Source organism: Colletotrichum acutatum (assembly GCF_030867785.1).
Source record: "Colletotrichum acutatum strain CBS 112980 chromosome Unknown BDZ83scaffold_187, whole genome shotgun sequence".
NCBI classification, from domain to species: domain Eukaryota; kingdom Fungi; phylum Ascomycota; class Sordariomycetes; order Glomerellales; family Glomerellaceae; genus Colletotrichum; species Colletotrichum acutatum.
Window position 1 is genome coordinate 51661 of NW_026849181.1, and position 10772 is coordinate 62432.

Below are 10772 nucleotides of genomic sequence, written 5' to 3' on the forward strand. Positions count from 1 at the left end.
CTGCTATCTTGGCCGCGGGGAGAGCTGTGGAGCTATTCCTACGTTGTGCGGCAAGTCATCCGATTCTTAATGGCGTGCCAGCTCTAACCGACTATCTCCGCACCTTGATAGGCATGGATCAGCGATTTCGGAAGCATTAAAGTGTATCGCTCCCCGCCTCTCGCAGTGTCGCGGCGCTCCGCATCATCTGAGTTGACAAGAAAAGCAAGCGAGAAGCAGAGCATCATGTCTGAACCAAAATCGGTCGCTATCGTGGGCGGTACGTGCAGAACTCAGTAAAATTTTGCAAACAATTAATTGATTTCTGTCAGCTGGCATTTTCGGCCTCTCTTTAGCCGTTGCTCTGAGCAAACGTGGTAAGCGCACCTTACTGTCATACCTGGATGTGGTAGGTACTCGAACTAATCCTCATTTCTCAGAGTACCGCGTGGCTGTGTTCGACAGATACCGTTATGATGAGACGCACTACGAGCCTGACTTGAATGGAAATACTCAGGCTGCCTCGGTAGATCACAACAAGATCGTGAGTTTGCGGAATTTGACTGCACATTTCAAGCTAAGCTCATATAATGTCTCTAGTTTCGAGCTTCTTACGGGAGTAAGCTTCATTATCAGCGTCTCGCGTTCGAAAGCCGTGCTGCATGGGAGAAGATCAACGAGAAAAGGCACCAAGAAGGCGATGAGCTCGATCAATCAGATCTCTTCAGCGGGAGCGGCATGCTTCGAGTTCAGCCCACCGCCGAACTCGATCCACTTGAGCGTGAGACACTGAGTAACTTTGAACGAGACGGCCTTAGAGATACTCAATTCGTCAAGAGCGACAGGACCGATCGAGCTCGAGCAGCTGAGCGTGGATGGGAAGGGAAGCTCCTAGACTTCGAGATCCCACAAGCCTCACCTGCTCAAACTTATGAAGCCGTTCTGGACTCAACTGCCGGGTTCACGAAATGCAGCGAAGCCTGCGCCTATTTCTACAAGTTGGCCCTCCGACAGGGCGTCGAGTTTCACTTTGGCCCCGAGAAGGGCGCCTTCGACAGCATTGTTGAAGAAACTGGCTCATCATCCCACCTGAAGAAGGCAGTCGGGGTCAGGACCAAAGACGGAATCACTCACAAGGCGGATGTCGTGGCCATTTGCGGTATGGTTGCTATTTCCTACATTTATCTCCGAGGTTGCGCGACTAATGATCAGCAGCTGGATCTTTCTCGACGCAGCTATTGCCTGATTTGTCCTACCATCTTGAGTCGTCTGCAGGAAGCGTCGTCACCTTCAAGGTGGACAAGAACGACGCGGAATTGTGGGACAAATATTCCCCTGAACGCTTCCCCGTCATCACTTGGAGGAGTGCACCACGCAACCCGAGCGGCAAAGACACCGGCAGTGTTTACGTCTTTCCTCGGACTGCCGATGGTCTCATTAAAATCGGATTCCGAGGCATCAAGGTACTTGTGCGTCGCTGTTTCCGCGCGAATCAGGCTAACAAGACAACCCCCAGTTTACCAACTTCCAACATGCTCCTTCGGAGGCGGGCTTCACTCAAGATGGCCAGTGGAGTGTGCCTCTCCCGCCTGCTGACTGCGGCATAGTTCCGGATCCTGCAAGGGAGGCCATTCGAAAGTTCGTCTCCATCTTTCTTCCGGAGTTCGCCGACAAGGACTTCAATTCGACTAAGCTATGCTGGTATACCGACTCACTGGACAACTCTTTTGTTGTGAGTCAGTTCTACCCTAAATAAAGCTTCTTCGCTGACTGAACTGTTCAGATCGACCATGTGCCTACTTATTCCGAAGGGTCTGTCTTCGTCGCGACTGGAGGTAGTGGACACGGTGCCAAGTTTCTCCCCGTGCTTGGCGAGGTGGGTAGCAAAGCTTCGAATCATCTTGGCATTTCAACTGACATTGAAAACAGCACGCAGCCGACATTTTGATACATGGTGACCAGAGTGATTCCTTCATGAGGCAACACTGGCGCTGGAGGGACAACATTCGCAGGGGCAACGGCCTAGAAGAGGGCCCTGAGGGACCGAGAAACATTGGTGGATCAAAGGAGGCTTAGCCGTTAGAACAGCGTGCGATTCGATAACATTGTGCTTAATCTGGCAAATCCAACCACCAATTTGATCACCGTCAATATTTGCATACAAGAATCAAGGATTCTTTGGTCTTGAGGATGCACGCCATACTTCTAAGTCATCGTGAATCTGATTCACGGAGCGAATGAATTGATCAGCCGCATTCCTCAACCCTGTCTTAGGAATCAGTGACCGACATCACATCCCCACGAGACGCGTCAGTTCTCGTTATCCAAAGCTGCACTGCTTCGGGCCCTTCGCCAAGAAGGCTTATTTTCCGAGCGCCAAGAGTCTAATATGGGTATTATGACCTGAAGGAATGGAATCTCACGTCTTCACAGGGGTGAGTTTGTTGGTCGCACAGAGATCTGCGCAAGAAGCAGGGGCTGTGAGCAACCTTGATGTCCTCGCTTTCGCCCCTTGCCGATCTCACGCATTGCCAACATTTCATTGGTGTTGTCTTCATCTGCTGGTTATTTTTGTCATTTGCCTGTTTAGGATCAAAAGCCTCATCTTGATTTCACCGGGGTCAGTCCAGCCTGTCGGGGACGATTCCACATCCTGGTTCAAAGCCACCTCTATGGTTGATGCTTTGGAAATACGGACTTCAAAATTCAGAAGAGCCAGAGCCAAGGTAATCGATGAGAGCTTGGGGCTTCTACAATCATATTTAAACCGTCCAAAACTCTATTCTCTTCCGAAAGTAATGGAACCCGGGTTGTTCGAATATTCATAGATCATTTTGTTCAGATTATCTTTGGTTCAAGGTTCCGAAATCGAAATCTCAGAATGTCGAGCGAAGCAGATCACGAGAAAAGGGTCGTTGAGAGCGAACCTATCTCTCATCCGAAAGCTGAACACACCGCCATCGTGACTGGTGAAGCGACATCTCCAGGATCACCCGCGGGACGAGAACAACATCATGCCGTCACCAAAGGCGAAGTCGACGATACAACGATCTTCTACAATCTCAACAAAGACAAAGTTGGGAATCTAGCACCTGAGGCTGAAAAGAGACTTGTTCGAAAGAACTTTTGGTTTCTCCTGGGACAGACGTGGTGGATCGCCTTCCTCATCCATCTGGATAAGTCGACTCTGTCGCAAGCCAGTACGATGGGCATATTCAAGGATGTCGAGATGACCAAAAAGCAGTACAATGATCTCTTTGTGGTGTTCTATACTGGCTACCTCGTCGCTCTCTGGCCTGGTGCTTGGTTATCACAGCGCACGGGTCAAAAGCAATTCATCGTCGGCTCCCTGCTACTCTGGGCCTTCTTGCTCGGCATGCACCCGCTTGCAAAGACGGGGAAACAGCTTATGGCGCTCAGATTCATCCTAGGCATGGTATGTGGGCTTCTCTTCACTTTCTCGCGGTGTCAACCTTGTTCTCTGACTTTTCCCAAACACTCAGACCGAGTCTCAGATTGTTCCGAGTACCACAATCCTTCACCAGGCATTCTTCCCTCCCAAAAAGAGCCCATGGGTTCAACTCCTATGGTGGGCTTCGGGAAGCTTGGCCAACGTCTTGCTTACCATGGTCGCCTATAAGCTTATTCTCCTGGATGACAGTCACGCTCTTGTTGGTGGGCTGTCGTCATGGAAATGGTTGCATATCATCTGCGTCATTCTTACATTCATCGTCTGCGTGCCTCTCGCATTCTTCTTGCCCAACTCTCCAGTGGAAGCAAAGTGGCTTTCGACAGAAGAGAAGATACATACCATCTCAGCGATCCGCGAAGCCCATTCCGGCATCAAGAACTCTTCCTGGAAGTGGTCGCATGTTCGTGAGGCTTTCACGGATCTCAAGAGTTGGCTGTTCATGTAGGTCTCCTCACGAAATCGTCTCACTCTGTCCTTTACAAACACTCTAACATCTCCATAGTTTCCACATGTTCTTCAACGAACTCCCAAACAACACATCGCAGCAACTGCCGCTGATCATCGTCGGTTTTGGTTTCACAGCCGCTGAAAGCGCTTTGTTCAACATTGCCAAGCCTCTCATTGGCTCACTTCTTATTCTTGTTTCCGCTGCCATGCTGTATGGAACTCGACTGGGCACCGGCTACACGTGTGCGATCTCTTACATACCATGCTTCGTTGGTGGTATCATTGAGGTGAGGGTCCCATTTCGTGAGATCATGGCAGTACTGACCTTCCTTAGTTAGCATCGCCCTGGTCCAACAAAATTGCCCTCGTCGTTGGCACACAGATTTCTACTTTCAAGCCTTCTTATCTTCTCGGCCTATCTTGGGCTGGGACAGCAACAACCGGCTACACCAAGAAGCTCACAGTGATGTCCACATGTGTTGTTGCCGCAGCAGTCGCAAACATGATCTCTCCTGAGTAAGCTCTTTCCGCGGCTGCCGATTCATGGGCCGATAATGACTGATATGCTGTCTCAGATTCTGGCAACCCAAGTACAAGCCGCAATACCGACTTCCCTGGGCCTTCATGACCGCCTTCTGGTTCATTTCTCCGGCAATGTGCCTCGTCATCCGATGGTATTTGGTCCGCGAGAATCGTCGGCGTCAGCTGATCTTAGAGAACGACGGAAGCCGAGAAGAGCATGAAGTTCTGGACACGGGCGACGAAGTCATCCAAGTTCACAATGAAGATCTTGATCTGACGGATCGTCAGAACCTCAAGTTTATCTACCCCTTGTAGACTTTCGATGAGGATTCGATGCAAGAGTTGGGAACTCTGGGGTTACGATAAATGATGCCCTCGGAATCAAAGGCCTTTAAGACGCATAGTTACCACGTCGACCTAAAGTGTCATATCCAGGACATGGAAGTTTCTCTTTGTTTCCATTTGCTTTCTTTACGTTGAGATTTCCATCGTTTGCCGATCCCGACTAATTTAGGAAAGGTGAAAGACAGCATCCTACTGCGTTGTCTTGAAAGAGTCAGGTGGCGGCAATATTAGAGAAAAACTTGACTACTAGGGCACTCAACCCCCAGTAGATAGCCAGAGGATTCAGGGTGGTAGATGCCTATGACGACTTCCGTGGAGGCGGATGTCTTCTTGTTGCATACATATTTTCCATGGTCAAAGCCCTTTATCAACTGTAGTTCCTGAATCCTAAGCTCATTGATCACAAGTTGGCTCAATGCGTTTCCGAGTCAACAGGTGCTCTGCAGCGACCGAGCCTATGTGTCTTGCTGTGCCATCTGATGCAGCGACGTCCCCACTAAGAGAGCTCTGAGGGCAAAAGGCCTCCATGACCATTGATATTGGCAGAAAGTGGGGGATAAATCCGTCTCCAAACCTTGAACATGTCATGTGCGATTGACAAGATCGCGGATCGTATTAGATTGCTCTCGAGTCTCGACTCTCAGAGTGGGCTCTGAGTTCGGGCTTCGGCGCCGCCGGCCGAGTGCTGCAGAGATTCCCCTCATTGCAACCCTCACAATTCTTCCCCGTGGGGTATGCTTCAGCTATCCTGACTGGTCAGTCAACATATTTTGGTACAAATTTCCATCACAGCCCCTCTCGTTCTTGTCCATAGTCCCTCACCAACTTCGGCGCCGACGCCGAAAGAGGTCCCAAATACTCGGTTGAGTTGATTTTGTTCTTCGATGAAGATATGGATCCAAGTCCCGATCAGCGGATGAAGATACCGGCAATTGAGTCTGGTAGCTCCACATGCAATGACGATGACAGAGTATCGCCGCCCCCCCGGCACACAGTCATGGCTTTAAAAGATGCGCAGAGCCTCTCAAAGAGGTCCATACCGACTGTCTCTAGAGAACAATGGAATCGTAATTTCATCATCGGCATCATGCTATCCGCAATGACTTTGGCGTTCTGGCTTCTGCCCACTGCGAGCGTGGCGAAGGCGAATTTTAGCACACAATGCGACTCATTACTGAGCTTAATCGCACCTCTCGCTAGCGATATCGGAGTCATTACGACGAGTTTCGTACCGACTAACTCGCTCAACGTATCTGGAACTTTCAATCAAGTCGCATTCTGTCGTGTCAACGGCAGCGCCCCATACCCGGAAAACAACAATGTCTTTTTCGAAGTCTGGCTTCCAGAAAGTATCGCGTATAATGATAGATTCCTAGCTGTCGGTGGGTTGCGGGATCATTCAGTAGACCTGGATTCGAGTTGATAAGTGGACAGGCAATGGCGGCTTGGCGGGTCGAATCGACTATGCCTCAATGCTAGAAAATGTCAACAAGGGCTTCGCAACTTCGGGAGGGGACAGCGGTCACCTCGCTTCAGATAATAACGACGGCGATGCATACCCAGGTGGCATCTACTTGCCGTTCCTTCACGACCAGGATCAAGTCCTTGCATGGATCCGCAATTCCATCGCGCTTTTCACGCCGGTGGCGAAAGAGATCGCAACGCTTTACTATGGAAAGTCTCCAGAACATACCTACTACAAGGGCTGTTCCACCGGAGGGGCTCAAGGCTTTGCACTTGCTCAGTATCACCCTCAGCTGTTCGACGGCATTGTTGCCGGCTGTCCGGGGAATTGGTACTCACATCTGGCGCTGTCCTTCCTGTGGAACCAGCAGGTAACTCTGGTAAGTTTATGCTGTTCTGAGTCCATGCCCACTCTTGAGGGGGCAGGACGTTACATTTTTCGGCCCGAATTGACGTTCAGGAGTATCTGCTAACACTTCTCAGGGCGCTTCCTTCTTGCCACAAGAGTCGCTCGACTTGATCGCAAATGCTGTTTTAGACAAGTGTGATACGCTAGATGGTGTTGAGGACCGAGTTCTCGAGAACCCACTGGCATGCACATTTGACTTGGACAAGCTCGCTTGCACGATACCCGCAAATAATTCGGCATCTTGTTTGACACCTGAACAACTCACAGCTGCCAAGGAGATATACGCGGGACCTCGCCATTCTCAGAGCAATACCAGCCTCTACCCTGGGTTTGATCTAGGGAGTGAGTCGGAGTGGATGATGCAGGAGGGTCGTTTGTCCCTTTCGTTTTCTCTTCCTCTCTTACAAAACATGGTTTTTGACGACTTGGGCTACAATGGCAGCACATTCAATTGGGCTAGCGATGTGGATGCGCTGGATCTCAAGGTTGGAAGCTTGATTGACTCCATCAGCCCCAATTTGACTTCCTTCAAGGACAGGGGAGGAAAGCTTCTCGTCACGCAAGGGTGGGCCGATCCTTTCAATGCTGCAACCTGGCCTATTGATCATTTGAATGAGATCACTCAGGTAACAGGTGGCGATCGAGACGAGTGGTTGTCTTTATTTATGGTTCCAGGTAAGTTGGAAAAGGCAGCCGCCATTAAGTGCCCCTCTTCAAGCGCGTGAGCACTGAAGTTCTCCTTTTAGGTGGTGGCCATTGCGGAGGTGCCTCGAGTTATACTCACGTTCCTGGGAGACAAAACTCCCTCGAAGCCCTAGTCGAGTGGGTGGAACAGAAGAAGAGTCCTGAAGCTCTTTTGGGTACATCGCCCGCAGATGGAAGCGAAAGAACCAAAAAGCTGTGCCGGTGGCCTCATACGGCCAAGTTTGTGGGGGCAGATGTTGACAGTTGGGAGTCATTTGTCTGCGAATGAAGCCCTTGTGCGTAACGTACTTGAGTCTCTAGGTCAAGTTGTATGCTTCGAATATGTACCCTTTATGGGAACGCTGGCGGCTTGGATGCTGCATTGGAAATTGTCAAACGCGGTACCATGAGCTCAATCGATGAGGGGTTCTTCTCTTTTCCCTGATGCTTTGGGAATATCCTTTACTGTGGTCTCAACACCAACCAGCAAGCTGATCACAATGAGCGAAAAAAGTCCAGCGACTCAAAAAGGAACAAAGCTCTACATCGCTTACCGAAACCAGGAAATCATGCGGACTCAACTAAATTTTACATTGCATAATTCTGACATAATGTGCCCCGAAACAATATTTGGTGGCCTGGCATTGCTACCCTGTCGCACTCAGCCTGGCCCGGAATTGAGAAAAACATTGGTAGCGCATTGGGAAGACCATTTCGTCAAATCACGACTGGCATCCGTATCGCTAGAGGCGCTAGGCAGTTATCATGTCAAGCCTAGGTTTCACCTATAGAGCGGACCATGCCGACTTCTTACTTTGTGGATAGTTGCCGAGGATTGGCGAGCCTTTACGAATAGTCCGAACCGTTCGCGTCTTCAACGGCTTTCGCTAATTTCCCGACAATATCAGATTCTTAGTGTTCTCAAGACACTTTAGCCGCTTTTAGCAGTCCTAGAGCGGCGTTACTTCTGAGTCTCTCCCGCAGGACTCAACATCTTGTCTTGGCTGTGCCACCGATTTCTATATTCGAGGCTCTGGCATAGAAGCGGGCCTATCACTGTGCTTTTTTGCAAAACCAAAGGCCCTTGCTTGGTCAAACACGCCTTGGGAAGTCCTAATAATTTCTGTCGACAAACCATTGGTTGTGTTTTCCACTTCCCGAAACCTGGGTTGCTCCGAAGCGCGAGAGGTTCGCATGTGCGATGACTCTTCTCAACATCAATGAAGGGGTACACCCAATTGATCATTTGAGCCTCAAGCGTTTCATAATAATCAGTAAATTCATTCGCCCATAGGTCGGGATAAGAATTCGAGGTGACATCGTGGACTCAATACGACCCCGGTTCTTGGCTCATCAGTCAACGCCGTGACCCATGATAAAGGCACTGTGTTCAGCATTAGTCCCAGCAACTCCAATCCCACGACCTGATAATATGGCATAAGTTGCAGATTGAAAAATACACGAGCTAGAACTCGACCTCCAGCACGAGACTTTCTTGGTTTGTCTGGAATATCTAGAACTTCTGTCTGCATGTAGTGCACATCATCTAGTATCAACTTTGATGAGAGCTGCTTGTCGTCAAAGTTGCTGTGGACGACATAGAAGGGTAGAATAAGGCGCTAAACTGGCTTACATTTCTTCGTCATTGGTGTATCAAAATACGGGATACAGCCCGCTTTCAATTGCATTAACTCGAAGCACAGGACGTGGATTGCCACCTTTTTCAGGAGGTATCACCAAGGATCCCGCCCAGGCCTATGATCCCGGATGAGAAGTGGGCTCCACAAGTTCCTTTTTAGCTCTTTGGTGACCGTACCACTGTCTCTAAACCTTGAATGATTGTAGTATTGCGAATTTGGTCATTGTCTTCTCACCACCGTCACATCGAAGCTCTGACGGACCTCCTTCTACATATTTGCAGTTCTGCGCTCCCTGAATGCATAGGTAATTGCCTCTATATCATTCTGAAAGCTAGTTCCTATGGGTACTTACTGACTTTTATCATTCTCATGAGTCCACTGAAGAGGTGACTGGATCACAAGTCATTTTGCGAATGCTACGCAGACGCAATCTCCAGCCACAACTTCCCTCTCGCCTAATTTTTCTTGGCATCTGCTGTTAGTGAATGAGTGAGCCTACCACCAAATTACTAACAGCCGAAAACTCTTCACCTCCCCTTGCCGGAGCCCGCATCCGCGATGGCCTCACAGCCGCCGTCGGGCACCGGACTGATGTCGGCCGACCAAGCCGACCCCGAACCAGGCTCCGGGACACCTCCGGAGCCGAACCCCACCTCAAGAGCTAAGCGACGCCGCGACGCCGAGGCACAGCCGACCCGGCCCAGCCTAACGGGAAGCCAGCTTGATGCCACCACCGACGCCCCTACCTCGGCCGAGGGGCCCGCAGCCTCTACCGCATCTGCTCCGAGCGGATCTGCCACAGGGTCCGTCTTGACAGCCCTTGCAGAAGAAGCTAGACAGTACGAGGCACGGAAAGACGTCTTTCTGACCATTGCACGGTCCGTCGACAGCGTTGTCGCCAGCTTTGACGGTTCTAGAAAGCAGATCGCGAAAGAAGCCACTGCCTATGTCATTCAAACCCTCAAGAGACTGATCAATCACGAGACAAGCCCAATAGCGGCCCGGAGTTGGGCGGCTGTCGTCGCACCGATGGCGGGCAACACCACTGCGGCGACCCGGAGCGGCCAGAGCTGCCAGAGCTCTGCCCGCCCGAAGGCCACACTCCCCGCCGAGGATCAGCCGCAGGCGCAGCCGAAGGAGGACCTCCGCATCTTTGCCCGCGTCCCGGAAGAAAGCTTAGCGGCCGCTCGGAAGATCGCACCGTTCGCCGTACGACAGATCGTCTGTAAGGCCGTTGGCCTGGGGCTAGCGGACCTTCCCCACGTCTACCATATCAGCACAGGTTACTCTCTGAAGCCGCGAAACAAGCAAATACAGGAAAGACTACTTACAAGTAAGGCAAAGCTGGCGGAATGCCTCGGCGCCCACCAAGTCGAGACGCCTATCAAGTGGCACACATACGTTGTGCCGCGATGCCCAACAAAACTACACAGCATTGGCGGGGACGTCCTGGACCCAGCCACACTCGTTGAAGATGAGGTCTTCGCACAGACAGGACAGAAGCCTGTCCTTGCTCGACCGTCCCGCCTTGGGCCCAACCCAGTCACGAACGAAATATCTTGGCTCATATCATTCACATCAGAGGTCACGCCCTTCAGGCTCTTCAACCAAAGCGGCAGATCTCTGCCCATCAAAAAACGAAGGACGCTCATCCGACATGACCCCGGCTGCCAGGGCTACCACGCCAACCGGTTCTGCGGACGACGACCGACTTGCAGCAACTGCGGAAGACCTTCCGACTCACACGAAACGGGACCTTGCATGGCCAGGCCCCAGTGTCCCAACTGCTGCGGCCCCTTCCAAGCCGGCC

General features: G+C 51.1%; 3 protein-coding genes across 3 annotated transcripts; all 3 read left to right on the plus strand.

Moving 5' to 3' along the window:
• Positions 1 to 225: 225 nt before the first annotated feature.
• On the plus strand, positions 226 to 2055 carry BDZ83DRAFT_757869 (FAD dependent oxidoreductase; the record flags this gene model as incomplete). Its single annotated transcript, XM_060514955.1, has 8 exons — positions 226 to 259; positions 312 to 356; positions 420 to 523; positions 580 to 1138; positions 1195 to 1442; positions 1496 to 1711; positions 1763 to 1855; positions 1909 to 2055. The coding sequence occupies 8 exons, from the start codon at positions 226 to 228 to the stop codon at positions 2053 to 2055; spliced, it is 1446 nt and encodes a 481-aa protein (XP_060358474.1).
• Positions 2056 to 2860: 805 nt separating this feature from the next.
• BDZ83DRAFT_724299 (major facilitator superfamily domain-containing protein) lies at positions 2861 to 4735 on the plus strand (the record flags this gene model as incomplete). Its single annotated transcript, XM_060512642.1, has 6 exons — positions 2861 to 2948; positions 3009 to 3415; positions 3483 to 3892; positions 3954 to 4185; positions 4233 to 4414; positions 4474 to 4735. 6 exons carry the CDS (start codon positions 2861 to 2863, stop codon positions 4733 to 4735), a joined length of 1581 nt encoding a protein of 526 aa, XP_060358475.1.
• A 1117-nt stretch (positions 4736 to 5852) lies between these two features.
• On the plus strand, positions 5853 to 7611 carry BDZ83DRAFT_592230 (tannase and feruloyl esterase; the record flags this gene model as incomplete). The annotated part of the gene is made up of 4 exons (XM_060506515.1): positions 5853 to 6147; positions 6200 to 6609; positions 6713 to 7313; positions 7385 to 7611. The coding sequence occupies 4 exons, from the start codon at positions 5853 to 5855 to the stop codon at positions 7609 to 7611; spliced, it is 1533 nt and encodes a 510-aa protein (XP_060358476.1).
• Between the last annotated feature and the right edge of the window lie 3161 nt (positions 7612 to 10772).